Below are 17,377 nucleotides of genomic sequence, written 5' to 3'. Positions count from 1 at the left end.
TTCCATGAGGTTTCAATTACTCTAGCCAGGCTACCTAATGCATATATATATATATTTATGGTGTTAAAGAAAACCAGATGATAGAAAATACAAATCTACTTTGCCTTAAAACAATTTTATGTAAAAGCATAAATTTAGGAAACAGTTAAAAGGATCCTAAGAAGAATTTCCTACTTCATAAGCCACTCAGCTTAAAGGATAGTCACCTTTAAAATATGACTATTAATTTCAGAGCACTGTTTATTCTTCAGACTACTTCTGTTTTGTTTATCAGAGGACTGGTATAAATCACTCTGCCGTCTCCATTATTTTCACTCTTACATCCAGTGAATGAGTGCCTGTCATTCTAGTGAGGGATGGGGGTGGGGATGTGGGTGCTCGATAACAGTTTATGGGCTGATTTAAATGAACTGTGGACAGGCAGGCTTATTTTTGCAATGTTCCCAAGACTATGAAATATGTCTACTGGTCTACACTCTACACAATCAAGACCGGTATCTAAATACACGATTGTGCTTTCAGCAGATTTCCCCCAGTTAGAGATAAATGAGAGATGCTAACTGAGGAAGAACGGGACCTGGGATCACTTGAATGTGACATGCTTGGAAATGTGATGACGTGGTTAAAACGGAACCGAGCCAGCTCCTCTATGGCTCCTTTCTTTGAGCAAACAAGACAAAATACCCCTGGGAAAGCAACAGGGACTATGAAGTTCAGATACCTAGAAAAGCAGAAGGCGACACGGTGCCATTGCTTCTCGAGACCATGACACTGATCCCCGTCTCCACGAAGGGCACAGAGAAGTCCACCACTTCGGACCGCTCCTCGTTGATGGTGAGCGAGCCCACTGCCATGACGGCCCGCTGGTTGACCACCTGGGGGGGAGAGAGCACAGCACCTTAATTTCCCTCCCCACCTCACCTTTACTTCCCTCCCCACCTCGCCTTTACTTCCCTCCCCACCTCGCCTTTACTTCCCTCCCCACCCTGCCTTTACTTCCCTCCCCAACCTGCCTTTACTTCCCCCCCACCTCGCCTTTACTTCCCTCCCCACCTCGCCTTTACTTCCCCCCCAACTCGCCTTTACTTTCCTCCCCACCTCACCTTTACTTCCCTCCCCACCTCGCCTTTACTTCCCCCCCAACTCGCCTTTACTTCCCTCCCCACCTCGCCTTTACTTCCCTCCCCACCTCGCCTTTACTTCCCCCCCAACTCGCCTTTACTTCCCTCCCCACCTCACCTTTACTTCCCTCCCCACCTCCCCTTTACTTCCCTCCCCAACCCGCCTTTACTTCCCCCCCACCTCGCCTTTACTTCCCCCCCACCTCGCCTTTACTTCCCTCCCCACCCCGCCTTTACTTCCCTCCCCACCTTGACTTTACTTCCCTCCCCACCTCACCTTTACTTCCCTCCCCACCTCGCCTTTACTCCCCCCCCACCTCGCCTTTACTTCCTCCCCACCTCGCCTTTACTTCCCTCCCCAGCGCCGGCGCCCCCAGGCCCGGGGACAGGGCCCGAGGCTTGAACCTGGAGCTTACCTCGCCAATCATTCCGTTCCACACGTTGTTGACTTTTTTGCCATGCTTCCCATTGGTCACCAGGTAGAGGTCATAGGTAAACTTCACAGTCCTGGAAAGCTTCTTTAGGATATCGATGCAGAACCCCTTGCAGCATTTTTTAACATTCACTCCCTCATTGGTTGAGTTACTGTAGGGGAAAATCCCAAGACCATAGGCTATTAGTACTGGAAAATTTGTTCACATTCATTAGCTACGCTCTCCTGCTACTTTTCACGCGGGAAATCGAGGCTCAAAATGAGGAAGTGGCTTTTCCAAGGACACGCAGTGATTTGACAACAGCAAAAGTGGAAAGTGCTCTTAATTATGAGATAATCATGACAACAGTTAACATTTATTGACTAATTACTATTGGCTATGCCCTGTGCTAAATGCTCTTGTACTAATTATTGGATTAATCTCCATGACATTTCTCTTAATTGCGTAGTATTTGTATCCCCATTATACAGCGAGAGTTACTTACTGCCTCTTATTTTTAAGTTTATAACACATATACAACTCTTTAGACCAGAGTTTAGTCATCTGATCTAAACTGAATTATAAAAACTTACTGGGAAATGGAAGAGGGTGTGACATGCGCAGGTAAAAGAGAGTTTTGCTCCATCCTATCATTGCAGATAGAGGTTTGCAATTAGAGGGGCAAAGGAAGAGTGAACGGCTTAGAAAAGGTACTTTTCTTACTGAGAAAAACACCTCAGCTAAGAATCAGGAAATGTGAGATTTACCCCTGTCCGAGTCCATAAATTTAATGCCTTGTGACTGAGTCATCTGTCAAATGAGGGCTCGTTCGTTGGTAACATTTTCCCTCCCTACCTACATGGCAAGAAGTGTAAAAGGTGACACTATTAAATAGCAATGTCCTTGATCAGAAAAAAAGCCCTGTTAAAATACAGAGTGTTTTAAAAACTGTCTTAAAAGCTATCACAATCGACCAAGGTTACACTCATTGCTTTGTGCCGGCCACCTTGCTTTATTTACCAGACTAAGTCATACCCAAAGGACACACACAAAAATCAGAAATGCCTTTAAAAGGGAAGAAAGCAGGGACCTTGACAACTGATAGCCAAAAGTACTTAGACAACGCATGCAGGACGACTGAGGCCTCTCCGGGCAGGTAGTGCACTTGACCCCGCCTTGCACTTGGGGATTCCATTAGCTCGACTCCCTGCCTTGGAGTCATGCGCGTCAGGAGACATGCGCTCTGCTTGAATATCCCACCGCTGGCACATCTACACATCAAACTGTTTCCTGAGCACTGAAGTGATGTTTACGGGAATCTAACATCATCATAAGAAAATACCTACGTTTCCACATCCTATGAAAAAGTAGGTTATATACAGAATGATCATAGCTGTATAAGAACAGGTGAGCTTAGGAAATATCTCAATGGCAAAACCTGAAGTATAGTTAACATGACTAAAATATGAAGCCCAGTTATTTCTGAATGGTGAGAAATAGTTTTTTCCTTTTCATATTTTTGCCCCCCCCCCAATTATCTGTAGTGAGTACATACTACATATATAAATGGATACACACACACATCAAGCACCACTGGTGTAGATCTACATCTATACCCATGAATATAAATAGATTTGATAATATAACTGGGCTGCAAAATGAAATCTTTATTTCAATGTTTTGCTTATCTCAGGGACACATACGACCTGTTCTGAATTGCTGCCTTGCCCCCTTCCTAATCCTGTCCCCAATCTCTGCTCAGCCAACTTGTTTCTGCCAGCCAGGACCACCATGGAGACATTATTTCTAGCCTAGGGGCTGGATAAGCTCCTCTGACCCCGCCATCCTCAGCTTGGGGGTCATGGGAGGCCACATCTGTGTATATTTACATATGATGATCGGTGGACTCAACTCCACAGTTTAATGGGAAGTTGGTACCTTCCCTATTCCCACCAGCTTCCCAGAGCAGAAGGGGTCAGGCTGGAATCACAACTGCTACAAGTATATTAAATTAATGGCATGTCCCAATATGATTTTCTTCTTAGTATCTGTGACTCTAAACGTGTCAAAGTCAAATTCTCTTTCTTCCTGGCCACTACAGGCCAAGCATGGATGCCTCTTCTCCACCGCTTCGCAATTGTGTCTCCCTCGCTCTCTGCTGCTTTGCTTCTTTTATCACAGCCTTTTCCTTCCCCTGGTCAAGATTCCTGGAAGAGTTTGGACAAGTGTTACAAATGCCCAGGTTTAAGATTCATGGTCACAGGCATATAATGACCTATATGATTCTTTGGCCTCACTGGGCACCTCAACCAGTTTACGAGTTAATTATCCCCTACGTCCCCTAATACTAAGTTATTTCTAGATACCAATAACTTTTCTTCTAGCCTGCTAGTTGAATGTTAAGGCATAAAGAGAAATATCATTAGAGTAGATACCACTGAGTACTTACTCTGTGTAAGACATAGAACCAGGCCCTGGGGACATAGGACTAAGAAGACATGCAGCAAATGCAATAGTTGAATTTGTCATGGAGTTATGGACATACAACCAGCTTGTAATGGGGAATTTGAAGTTGGTTCCTATCACAGCCCTTGTGTGTGTGTGTGTGTGTGTGTGTAGGGGGTGGGATTTAATTACATAAACATCTGAGAAATGGTGCTCTCTCCCATGGCCCAAAAATAAAGGTTATCTCATTAAAACAAATATTAAGAAGAGGACCCAAGAATTCCAATTCTTTGGCTCTACAGCCGCCCCGTGTGGCCAGTGGATGTGAGCATGGCCATACCAGTGGGAGCTGCTTCCAGATCCCAGGTCTGCTGCCAACAACCAGGAACACTCAGAGGAGCCTCTGCACACACCACCTCAGTTTGCTCGTTTGTAACCTGAGAAGGCTGATACTTACCTTGCAGGAGAGTTGAGGAGATAAAATAAAATATCTAAAGCACCTCTCACATAAGCACTTAAAACACATCTCCGCTCTTTTCGCCAGCACTTTGACAGTCTAGGGGATTCATTGATAGTATGGCCATATCTCTCTACATAGCAAGGCCAGATCATTTTCACTTAACAACTTTCTCTTTATGCCTTAACATTCAACTAGCAGGCTAGAAGAAAAGTCTGGTTTCTCAGCTCATTTCCTATTACCTGTGCTTTTAGAAGACTTATATGTGCCCTCAAGACCCCACCATTTACCAGAAGTGAGAGACAAAGGGTTTTCTCTGAAAGAACACCATTAAGAAAACAAATACAATCATATTATCTAATGGGAATCCTTTTTTAGAAGCAATGGGACTGCCTCAAGGATATTGCCTTTAAGAAACTCAAATTGATCCAATCTGTGCTAATGCTGGGATTAGTGGATCCTAGTAATTTTCTTTGCTTTCAGGTAAAACAAAGACTAACACCTCCTAGATGCACAGTAAACTTCTTTATGTCTCCAAGTGGGAAGAGGGAAGCTGCAAGTCATCACCTCCCACAGGAACCAAAAATGTGGCTTGGAACCTGTTAACCTGTTTACATCCTTCAGTGGAAAAGTCAATTCTTTCAGAGAGTAATTTACTTGGGGGTTCATTTTCTCCATACAAATGAGGCTCGGGACTTGGTGATCTATTGTTTTCAGCTCCAAGGCCCTTGATTTTAAGACTTTAAACCCTATTATTGATTGTGAAGCCTAAGAGGCCCTACTTATTGGCCATATTGAAAGAGAAAAGGCACTATTGTCATAAGGGAGGCGCCCCACCGAGGTCATACTCTTTGCTTTGTGCCAGCCACTCCACTTTCTTCATCTGACCAAGGTCTGGTCAAAGAACACCCACCCAGATCAAAGCTTCCTTTGACTGCCTTCCCATTGTTTCCCCAGCTCATCACTCTGTAGCACTGCACCAGGCTTCCTTCTTTTTCCCAACTCACCAATCTCTTTCCTGTCTCAGGGCCTTTGCACCTGCTGTTCCAACTCTTCCTGGAAGGCACTTCCCCCAGTTCTTCCTGTGTTTGGCTCCTTTTCTTCCTTTATATGTCACCTTAGTTCTTACCTGTGTGAGCCAAAGGAGCCCCACATACCTCAAGCTACCCTCTTACTACATCACTTCTTTACATCCTTCACAAGGTTTATGATAACATGGAGCTGCCCTAGCTCTTTCTTGGTTGGGTTGTTGTTTTACCTGTGTATGCTCCATGACTGCAGGACTTTTGTCTTTTGTCTTCCCTGCTCATTGATGTATTCCCTGTGCCCAGCACTTTGCCTTACTCATAAACTGTGCTCAATGCGTATTTATTTATGGACCAATCTATTCAAAATTTCAACTCCAAAGAGGCTGACAACTCCAAAAAGGCTAATCATTATTTGTTGAATAATCTACTCAGAATTTCAACTCCAAAGTGGCTGCATATTGATAACAAAATTTTCTCCAAATCAAAATGTGCCTTCAAAATATATTTAGCAATCATATTTTTAAAAAATTATCTTTATCCCAAGAGCTGAGCTCTGGGGATTTGCATCTTATATAACGACTAAGGTTGGAATTTGGAATGTGGGAGGAAAAATACCCTTTTACTGGTGTGTTCAAGCATCATCAATATCAGTATGTCATGTTCTGTGCTTGTCACTGGGGGTACCAAGATTAGTAAGTCACATTCCCTATATTTAGGCTGCTAATAATCCAAGGGGAATACAGACAAATTATAAGCCACAAACATGGTGACAAAGAAAGAGATAGAGTGGTATGGACTGGATGTTTGTGTCTCCTCAGATTCATATGTTGACTCATAATCCCCAATGTGATGGTATTTGGAGGGGGGACCTTGAAGGTAATTTGGTCATGAGGGTGAGGCCCCCATGAATGGAATTAGTGCCCTTATAAGAAAAGACAGAAGAGCTTGCTTCCTCTCTCTCTGCCATGTGAGGAAAGGTCAATAAGCAGAGGGCCCTCAGCCATTGAATCTGCCAGCACCTTGATCTTGGACTTCCAGCCTCCAGGATTGTGAAAAATAAGTGTCTGTTTTTAAGTCACGCAGACTATGATAATTTGTTATAGCAGCCTGAACTGACTAGACATAGAGACGTATCCAGACTACTGTGGAAGTAGAGAGAACTAACCCAACTTGGGGAGGGAGAAGTTAAGACTTGTAGGACAAGCAAGAATCAGCCAGGTGAAAGGAGGCGATCAGAAAATACTCAGAAAAAAAAATAGATTTCCATCCAGCAGTAGGCCTTTTCCTTTGGTGAATCGCCCCCAAGGGTGGTATTTTTGTTCATGTTTGCATCAGCAAAGACTATAAGCAGGGCCTTGGACTTGGCATGAAGCCTTATGCTTCTCTAAAGGGTTTATACATTAGGGAGAGGCCTTTACCAGAGGCTCTGACAACAAAGTCCGCTCTCTGCTCAGTTGTAATAAAAGAGGAGGTGACCATAAATGTGATGCTCGCTTGCTGCTGCTGAGCTGGGAAGCTGCCAGGAGATCAGGTCCTCCTTGATCACACCAGACAGTCATTTGTAAGGTGAGTGTTGGCCCCCAAATGGAGAGAAGTTTTGAAAATTTTGGAAAAGTTTGGATCTAGGAAATGTAAAAGAGATGGAAGGAAGTGGAAGGTGCGGGGTTGGGGATGGGGGAAGCCAGGAAAATACACAGGAATTAATTGTTTAAGGAAAGACTGAAAGGGGGTTGATTCAGCACAACAGCTGAGAACTCGGGCCAGCGTTTCAGTCCCGCCTCTTCCATTTACCAGCTGAATGGCTTTAAACCTGCTTCCTAATTTTCCCATAACTCCATTGTTATCATGTCTAAAATGTCAAAATCACTTACCTTGTATTGCTGTTGTTAAAATTAAATAAGGCGAACCACTTGGAGCAGTTCCAGTTTGTCTTCTACAAATTCTGTTATTATACCTATTATAACAGGGCGTGTTTTATATTACATTGTATTATTTTATAGATTTTGTCATTATCGATGACACATGCTACTGTGGAGCCCTGGGCGCATTCCAGTGACGGCATCCCCGACTCACTTGATTTTGACGAACTTCCGACAGGGTACGGTGTTCCTCACACATGACTCGGTCAGCGGGTCTATGTCCTCCACGATGACAAAGGGGGCCTCCTCGAGGGTGACAATGCTCAGATGGTTGTCGTCCGGCTCACAGTCGGAAAAGGACTTGTACCTCGGCCACACGGCGTGCCTCAGGCTCAGGGTCTGGTTCTCCCACTTGCCCACCTGCATCATAAAGACAAAGACAGGCCTGTGCTTATTGCAGGGCTGACTTCCAGAAAGGCGAGTCCTGCAAGGGGGACGGGAGAGGAAGCGTCCATCCTAAGTGTTTTTCTGCCTACCTCAACATACATGTCCGCTTACATGCCAGGGAAAACGGAGGCAAAGGAGAGCAGAATATCAGGCATGGGCTCTCCGCTGACTAATGAAATCACGGGGGTTTTGCCTGAGCACTAATACTTTTAAAGCTCCCCAGGTGAGTCCCAAGTCCTGCCAGAGTTCAGGATCACTAATGTCATGAAAACAGCATGATTTTTAGAATCAGACAGATCTGGGCTCAAATGCTTAACTCTGCCACTTACTAGCTGTACAACCCCAGGCAAGCTCTTCATCACTGTGAGCATCTGTTTCTCATCTGGAACTAGGCACAATTCCACCTACTTTATAAGGATGTTGTGGGAATTTTTTTTTTAATTATTGATTTGAGAGAGAAAGAGAGAGCAATTTGTTGTTCCCTTACTGATGCATTCATTGATTGATTCTTGTATGTGCCTTGACTGGGGATCGAACCAGCAGCCTTGGTTTATCTGGACAATGCTCTAACCAACCTGGCCACCTGACCAGCGCAGAGGTCGTGGGAATTAAATACGGCAATTTATGAAAAGCATACAGCACAGTGCCTGGCACAGAGTAAGGACCACATACTTTTCCTTTTAATTATAGAAGGGAGACAATGAAAAGGGGGGAAGCTTTTTTTTTTAAAAGTGCTATAAAAAGAAAAAAATGGGCAGGGGTTAGGACAATGAAGTTGAGAAGAGATTAGGGGGAGAGACAACACCAGGGGGACCGCGCAGGAGGGAAACAGGAGCATCACTTCAAGCTCAGACACGGTTCTACTGAAGTTGCAGATTTAGGTGAACTTTTATTAATCCAGCAGGAGTGGAGACTTCTGCTTCGTATACATCAAGGCCTGTCAAAATAGAATCGATGCGTTCCCTCTGAGCGGCAGTCGGCATCTTCGTGAAATCAAATTAAAGTCTGTATGTTTTGAACCTTAATTTTATTTGACAGTTTGTTGGCACCATTTGCATGCACCTGGGAGAAAGCTGCTCCCAGCATCGCACTTCCCCTTCCCCCCTCCTCCTCCCACGTGCAATTGCTTGAGCCACAGGTCAGCTCTTTATTTACCAATCTCAAGGAAAACACCTCGTCTGAAATGCCAAGTGCCGAGTCCAGGCTCATGTGTGTTGACGTGACCCAGTCGCCTCTCCCCCTGGAATGGAAGTGTCACCAGAAATGAATCTCAGGCCCTCGGAGAGAATTCCAACCCTGGACCCCCGAGAGGAGCAGGGTGGGGGGAGAAGAGGCAGCCGGCGCTCTCTAAGGTGACCTCATCATTTGCACTGGAAAACTTTTGCTTCTGGTCGAGAACTATCCTGTGTGGCCAATTAACAAATTGTCCAGCTTCACTGATACCTTCCTTTTTAAGAAAGGAAGGGGAGCGGAGTAATTTGGTCAAAAAACCATGTCCATGTCCGCATGCGGTGGTATGTAACACAAGCTGGCGGGAACGCCGAGCCCATCGAGCCCTTCATCCATTCAGCACAGGTGTACTGAGCGCCACCTCGGAGCTGGCACCCCCTGGGAACAGCAACGGGCAAACAGAACGAGCCCTTCCTTCTTGGAGCTGGCAGGTGGCTGTGGGTCAAAGATCAAACTAATCATAATAAATATGCATAGAGAAAGGCATATCCAAGTTTTTCCTTTTGGGACATGTTATACCAACTGCCCCTTGGTTTTTTGTTTTTTTCCCCAGAGGCTGGGTAATTCAGTGGGTAAGAGAATGGCTTTTGGAGTCCAACAGAGCTAAGTGCCAATCCCGACTTCACTCACTAGCTGAGTAGCCCTAACCTCTCAGAGAGTCACTTTCTCTGTCTTGAAAATGCGGGTAACAACAGGATACGCCTTTCAGGACTGTAGCAAGATTTGAATGAGCTAAAACTATTCCAGAAGCACTGAGCATAGAACTTAGCACGAAACATACATGGTAGCGGCTATTATTTTATTATTGTTGTAGCAGGCGTTTAAGATGTAGCTCAAGCATCCCATAATCTTTAAAATCCTGTCTTCCCTAGTAACTCAGAACTTTGCACCTATCTCCATCATAGCATTTGATGCTATAATTGTTTAACAATGTCATTTTTGAGCATGTCTGGGCCAGGAAATATGCCAATATCACCACTTAGTTTAAAGCCCCCCCCCCCAAATCCTACATAGTGAGGATTATTATTCCAACTTTACAATTCAGAAAACTGAAGCACAGAGAGGTTATGTGACTTGCCCAAACACACACAGCTAGTAAGTGGTGGAACCAGAGCTATAGCATGGGGCTATCTGAATCCAAAGGTGTTTTCCTACTAGTGTTTCTATTAATTGATCTATACTACTCATGTTATAGCTCCAAGACCCTTCCTTCCTTCAGAGACAACCTCTAAAGTCCCAAGAATACATAAATAGAGGCAAAGATTGTTTAGCTAGCAGATCTTTGGTGATGTCATTGACCACATCACATACCCTACTCAGCAGGAGGCAGGCAAAAGTTCCATTCAGCCCAAGGCTGACTCATGTAGAGAGAGGCTGCAAAGGTTTATGAGTTCCCAGAGTGCAATAACTTCCTAAATCTCTTCTCTCTCCCTTCCCAACATGTCTAAGTAAGCACCCATGAGTCGGCCAAGGAGGGTGGAAGCGAGTGGTGGGTGGAAAAACATGATCAGGAGCTGAAGCTGCTGTGTAAATAATGCCCTAGATCCTGAGAGCTCTTACCTACTTCTCTGAGTCTCACAGGCTCCTCTGATAGGCTCCCATTCCAGACACTAAATATTCCAACACCAAGATTTTATATACCAGACAGAGGAGAACAGACATCCTTCACTTTCCCCTCCTATATCCTTATTTCAAGGGACTACATATGAGTCTAGTGTTTGTAGACAGGCTTAACAGAGATTCATTCATTCCATAAGTATTTATTGAGTGGCTACTAGGTACCAAGAACTGTGCTAGACACTACGGATATTGTAGAGAAAACAATACATTACTTTCATAAAATTTTTATGCTAATTGGGAAGACACACAGGGGTCAAATAATCACACAAAAGTATACATCATGCAAACCACGAGGAAGAAAAAGTGGGCTTATGAGAAGAAAGAGGGGGGAAGAAATCACAGGCAGCTTCCCAGAGGAGGTGACACAAACTGAGATTGCAAATCTAAGATGAGTGGGTGGGCAGTAAGAGGGAGTGGAGGAAGGGAGAGTACTCTAAGAAGGCAGAAGCCAGATGATATAAAGCCTTGTAGGTTCTGTTAAGGAGTTGAGATTTACCCTAAGAGTTAATATAGTCTGTTAGCCAAAATGGAAAAAGATATATGGAAGTCATCGTGAACATATTTCTGTATATTCCCTGCCTGAAGTGAAGGTTCTTTGCTCCCTCAATTCATTTTTTCATTTTTTATTAGGAAAGAGATTTAACTCATACAAAAGTAGAGTAGTAGAATGAATCTCCATATTCCCATTATTTAGCTTCATTCATTACTAACTCATGGCCAGTCTTGTTTCATTTATACCCACCTTCTTCATGCTATATTGAAGAAAATCTCAGCTATCATGTCATTTCATTCACAAATCCTTACTTTGATTTAAATATCTAATCTCCATTTGCTTAATAATAGTATACTTCGACAATCTATGTATTTATGTATTTGTTTCACTCATTAGATTATTATTCCCCAGTCTAGCAGAGATTTTTATATACATAGTGACTGATTTCTATGTCCCCAGGTTCTAACTCAGGCCCTGGCACAAGGAGGGACTTAATGGATAGTTATTGATGGAATGAATGAACACACAGCCTGAATTTTTAAAAATGTCCATGAGTCAGAAAATGCTAGGAGATTGATCAGTGTGTCCTTATGTGCCTCAGCTATGGAATCTTGCACCCTAAGGAATGACCTAAACTGAGCCAATGGGAATTTTCCCTGGGACTTTTGCTGGGACTATTAAGTTAAGGTGGGCATGGCAGAAGAACCAATCAGAGATTAAATCTTGCATTAAGAAAGAGAGAGGAAAACTAGAAAGCCTTGATGGCATTGCTTGAGCTCTTATAACAATAAAAGTCGCCATTCACTGGGCCCTTATGTATTAGGCACCATTCTTAACATTAATTTAATTCTTATAAATACTTCATACACAAGGAAAAGGTGAGGGCAGACAATTTTTATGTCTATCATGAGGGTTTTTTTGTACTTAAAAACAGTCCCAAACTCACCCAAATAGATTGTGAAAGAGAAGGGAAAAAATCTTTACCTTCAAAATAAACTGTGTTTTGGTGATAAACCTTTGAGTGTTTTCAGCAAGTATACTGATGTTTTGAGGACAAAGAAAAATAATTGACCTCTGATGGAGGAAAGTTATTTTGTCAAAAGAAATAAGAAAAGGGGAAAGCAACTTTATGATGATTTTTTATGCATTCTTATTAATGAAATTTAAATACGGTGCCTTTAGAAAGAGAATTGCTCTTCAGATCCCAGAAAGTGTTATGTGAAAGGACAGTGATTCTTTGTTGAAATGTTCAGACAATATGTTCCTAGAACAGAGTTAATTTCATCTCCAGAAACGGTCTCTTAAGTTTACCCCTTCGTGTCTGGATAAATTCAGAGATATGTCACAGAGGCTGCAAGAGGCTAGAAGAATGTGGTCAACACATAGCCTGTGGCTCTCCTTTCAGAGATATGAGTGTTTGATCTTAATTGATCTGTTCATGAAATGCTTACAAGAGATAATTAAAACCACCTCACTACTGGTCTCCTGGTCTCCCAAGCCACCCCTACAACAGATATGTGAACACCGCAATCACAGACCTGCCCCTACTCGAATCCTTCTGTGATGCATCCGGCCTACAGTCAAACCCAGACTCCCCTTCACATCAAAGGACCCCACGATGTAGGTCCAACTACACTCTTTTATCTCTGTCACTTTCTCCATCTTGTACACCCTACAATACTCTCACACTAAAACATGAGCACCTTCAAAACACGCCCCCACACTTACACGTACTCACGATGTGTATATGTACATGTATGTGTATGTGTGTATGTCACATACCTATACACCATACATGAAACTGTATGTGAACACACACCTACACACATATATTCATACTTACCCAAACTCACAATATACACATATACACTCACACCCACACACACGCGCACGACACATACACATATACCTAGCCCACACATAAACTCACACTTGCACACACGCACACCCTGAACAACACCCATTTCCCTGCTTTGCCTGCACTATTTCTTCTACCCCAAATTCCTCATCTTATCATCTCCACAGATTGAAATCTTACCCATTCTTTCCAGGTCCAGCTCAAATCCCACTTCTCCCATAGAGCCTAGTTCTCCAGCTGCATTTCCTTTTGCATTTTCTGTGCCTCCAGAACATTTTCTTTTTCCCTTGAATTCTCTCACTTGTTCATTCATGCACTCAACACACATGTGCCCAGTGCTTAACCCTGTGCCAGGCACTGCAGGAGGCTCTGGGGCTCAAACAATCCATGCCTGGTCCCCACTCGCAATTTCCAGTCTGGTGAGAAAGGAGTCAAAGCTCAATGGCAATAACGTGAGATGGCTGCAGTGCTGGGGTAAGCACAGGATGCTACTGAAGCAGACAGCTTCCTGCTCTGGAAGGAACCAGAACATGCTTCCTGCAGGGACTGGCTTCCAGCCATGAGCCAGACCGGCAGAGTTGGGGTATGGCTTGTTAAATGTTCTGTCTTGATCCCCCGGGCAACTGAAAGGTGTAGAGGAGTGGCGTAGAGGGGTGCCTGAAGACTCTTAATCAGGGGAGGGACGAATCAATTTTAGGTATTTGAATGACTCTGCCCAATGCAATGCAGAGACAGGGCTTTGGCTAAAAACCTGGGAATGCAGAGGGAAGGGTTAGGAGGCAGCTGCATGAATCCGATGAGGCTGACACGGCCACTTCAGTGAGGCCGGCATTGCTCATGAGATCTCAAAGTGGCGAATCAACAGAACTTGCAGGCCAAGTGTATAATTGTATGAAGTGGGGGCCATGGCCCAGGGTGCGTTGAATTATAGATCTGCTGAGTATCCAGCCTGGCCCGCCTCCCACAACCACGTTACCCACGTCAGATGTACTAAAGAGCTCACCCACAAGCCAGCTCAATAAATATTTGCTGAATCGAACTCCACTCAGACTGCAGCATACCATCAATTTTTACTTGGAATTCAAAGTTAAAAGAGGAAAATGATCTGTTTACTCAGCTCCTCTCCTTGGAGACAAGACAATAGGGACTGCAAAATTAAAAATCAGAAAGAAAATTTATTAAAACTGACGACGGAAGCAGAGTTCATGCTGCCTGTGATCTAGCTCGACTGGCCCGGGTTAGCTCCTTGGGTGATTTCATAACCAAGGTGCAAACAGGCCTTAAAACAAACACTTCATGTGTGCAAAACATCGGAAAACATTTCGCTTTGGGTAATAAGCAGTGATTTACTTCCAAGCTGGAGAAAATGAGTAATTAACTCTTCAGGAAGATAAATTTAAAGATGAAAACAAGGCAAACAGGAGGCCAATTTCTCTGCACCTGAAATATAAAGTCTTCCAAAGGAAATGAGATAAATGGCCATGAAGGAAATTTAAAATGATTTAATGTCCATATTTGGCCTAACCAGCACCATCAATTAGAGTCACTTCCATGCCTCTGCATGTAAATCTCTTGCACAAGCAAGCCGACAGCAGGTTTACACACAAGTCATTCTGTGTCTTGGGTTCCTGCTTGAAACAAAACACAGATTCCAATTTGATGGATCTGGAAACTGCAGCCCAGATGTTTGAGCCATGGCTTGGAGTTAAGTTGAAATGTGCTCTGTCTGGAGAACTTTGCAGTTGAGTCTAGTGATTTTTGAAAAAAACCAAGACCCAAGCCAAATTTCATCCAAAACAGCTAGAGTTTGCTGAAACCAAATGACTCATTGGAACCCAGCTTTTCCCTGCATGGTATATTCAGTTTCTTCTACAAAGAAACTGCTGCCCTGACCAGTGTTACTTGGTTGGAGCATCGCCCCATGCACCAAAAGGTTACCGGCTCGATTCCCAGTCAGGGCGCATACCCAGGTTGTGGTGGTCGGGGTACATATGGTAGGCAGCTGATCGATGCTTCTCTCTCTCTTTCTCTCTTTATAAAATCAATAAAAATGATTTTTTTTTTTAAAGAAAGAAACTGTTGAAAAGCAAGTGTGGGTCAAACCTACTTTGTTCTCAATGCCCAGGGGCCACAGATGGCCACTGGCAGAGTGACCATAAGAATTGCTTTTCAGGTATGGAGGTAAAAATGCCTGCTACCTTTGAATGCCCTTCTTAATAAATGCAATTATTGAAGGTGGTGGGACTATGAACAAGAATCTCTCCTTGGGGGCTGATTAAGAAGGCAGACTCCCAGATCTCAGGAGTGTCTGCATTAGTAGGTCTGGGAGGAGGCCTGGGGACCTGACTTTTCAACCAGGATCTAGGTCATTCTGTTCTAGGTGGTCTAAGGACCACATTTTGAGAAGCACCTAAAGGACTGTACCTATGGGTCCCAGCAGGATTAAATACAGCATAAGAAAAGATGGAAATCTTTCTTCTTGGGTTACTTACGTAACCAGTAGCAATTGCCAGCAGATCTAAATGAGTTTAATCAGCTATTAGAGCCTTAATTAAATTCCTCTCAGTTGAAATTTCAGAATTGCCTAATTGTTACACAGCTCACATTGGAGCAGTGGATTTTTTTCTTCCATAATAACTGCTCTCAGGATAATCTAATATCTCCACGGATAACAGTGTCAGCTATTTAGAGCCCAGCACTGAGATGGTAATTCGTGGAGACATGTTTTGATCACTGTTATTTCCATAAAACAACTCACATATTTGCTTCCCTTCTCCTCTTGATGTTCAGCCAACAGCAGAAGAGCTCAATGTTCATTCGACCTCAGATTTAAAAGTGAAATTCTCTGGGACCATGAGCCACCATTTCCTTCAGAAGCTCATTTATAATCTTCAGTCCTCCAGAGTTCCTCTGCTCCCCAAATTCTATTTCTGTGGATTTCTTTTAATTCTTTGTATGCTCTCAAAAGTGATGTGTTCTGGTAATTAGCTAAACAGTTAATAGTGTTTTCTTTCTCTTCTCTGGGTCCACACTGGAATGATATGAGACTTGAAAATTCAGCAGAATATAAAAAGCAGTTCTTTCATAATTACTAATTAATTTTTGGAACATGTTCTTGGGAGTTCTTCATTGTGTGACTTCCACATCAATCAATCTACCCTGGGCTGTAATAATGATTATTAAATAATAAGTATAATAACCAGCATTTCTTGAGGGACTGTGATGACCTCACCAAGCATTTTCTCTTTTCATCTTCACAGCCCTGTAAAGAAAAGGCCATTATAACCTTGACTTCCCTGATCAGGAAATGAGGAGCTTAAGTGACTTGATCAAGATCAAACAGTGAGTGAGAGCTTCTGGAATCTGAGTCCAGGCTATCTGACCTCAGAGCCTGGGGCCATTACCAGTCCTTGATAGCTCCAAGGTGGCCATCAGATTTGCTTTGGGAAATATTAAGGCAAATAGGAGCAGCTGGCTTTGCTGAGGGGATGCTCCATGGGTGAGCTGGAAGAGCCCTGCCGCGGAAGGAGCGATGCCTGGGGAGCTGGAGCACCCGGGCCCTGCCTCTCACTATGCAGCGCCTTCGCCCTGTGCAGAGGGGCAACGTCCTCCTGCTCTGGGAAGTACAGCCAGAGGTGGTCATCGCGCACTTTTCTTTCATGTATGCCAGTTTCATTCCTCAGTGTACCTGTGAATTGATTCTCCTAAGGACCTTGAACTCCACCAGGAAAATGCCTCTACCAGCAGGGCCGCAGTGAGCCCTTGCCGGCTTGGGGTTGAATTCCACTGTTATTAACACTGACATCCAAAAACCGACTAGAATAACAGATCTGGGGGGATATCCAGTGCTCAAATGTGACCTGAGTGACAATTAGTTAATTTGGAGATTTCAACCAAGCGGAATGTAATTAAGTCTCTAACAGCTGATGAGCCCTTTTCTTCGCCTCTGTAGTCCTCTCCATTCCTTGCATAAGCCAGGGGCCTTAGAAGAGAGGGTCCCATCTAACCTTTGCGTCGGGTTGAACTTGAGATGCTGACGGCCAAGGCACCGCGAGTCTGTTTATAGTGCTGCATCTGTTATTATCAAAACTCAAGCATAAACTTGGTTGAACTCCTTAAAGGGCAGCTGCCTTCGAGAAGAGAACCAGAGTGCATATAGGTCTGCAAAAACATTTCAGGGGGTGGGGGGGAAATGGGACAATCACAGAACTGAAGGGGGGGGGGTGAAAGGACATGACATTCTATCAGAGCTTGACCTAAGGTCAGTCCTCTTTAGCAGCAATAGTGATAACCATTATTACTTATAACACCTTCACAGAGACAATTTAGAAATATTATAAAGGTTTCTCTGACCTTCTAATGTACTTTTTGGGTAAATTTCAAAGATCAGTGTCATTTCTACTTGT

General features: G+C 43.8%; 1 protein-coding gene across 1 annotated transcript in view; it reads right to left on the bottom strand.

Annotated features, from left to right (window-relative positions):
* The window catches only part of GRIN2A (glutamate ionotropic receptor NMDA type subunit 2A), a 342,626-nt gene that overhangs the window by 66,469 nt on the left and 258,780 nt on the right, over nucleotides 1–17,377 (bottom strand). The window contains exons 4-6 of the mRNA XM_016197618.2: nucleotides 7,538–7,743; nucleotides 1,538–1,706; nucleotides 722–875 (exon numbers count right to left, since the gene is read on the bottom strand). Of these exons, the coding sequence (XP_016053104.2) occupies nucleotides 722–875; nucleotides 1,538–1,706; nucleotides 7,538–7,743 (529 nt within the window). The remainder of the gene's footprint in view (nucleotides 1–721; nucleotides 876–1,537; nucleotides 1,707–7,537; nucleotides 7,744–17,377) is intronic.

The sequence above is a fragment of the Miniopterus natalensis genome, chromosome 3 (genome assembly GCF_054644295.1).
Source record: "Miniopterus natalensis isolate mMinNat1 chromosome 3, mMinNat1.hap1, whole genome shotgun sequence".
NCBI lineage: Eukaryota > Metazoa > Chordata > Mammalia > Chiroptera > Miniopteridae > Miniopterus > Miniopterus natalensis.
Note: the sequence above shows the minus strand (reverse complement) of the source record. Positions and strands in the feature narration are given on the sequence as shown.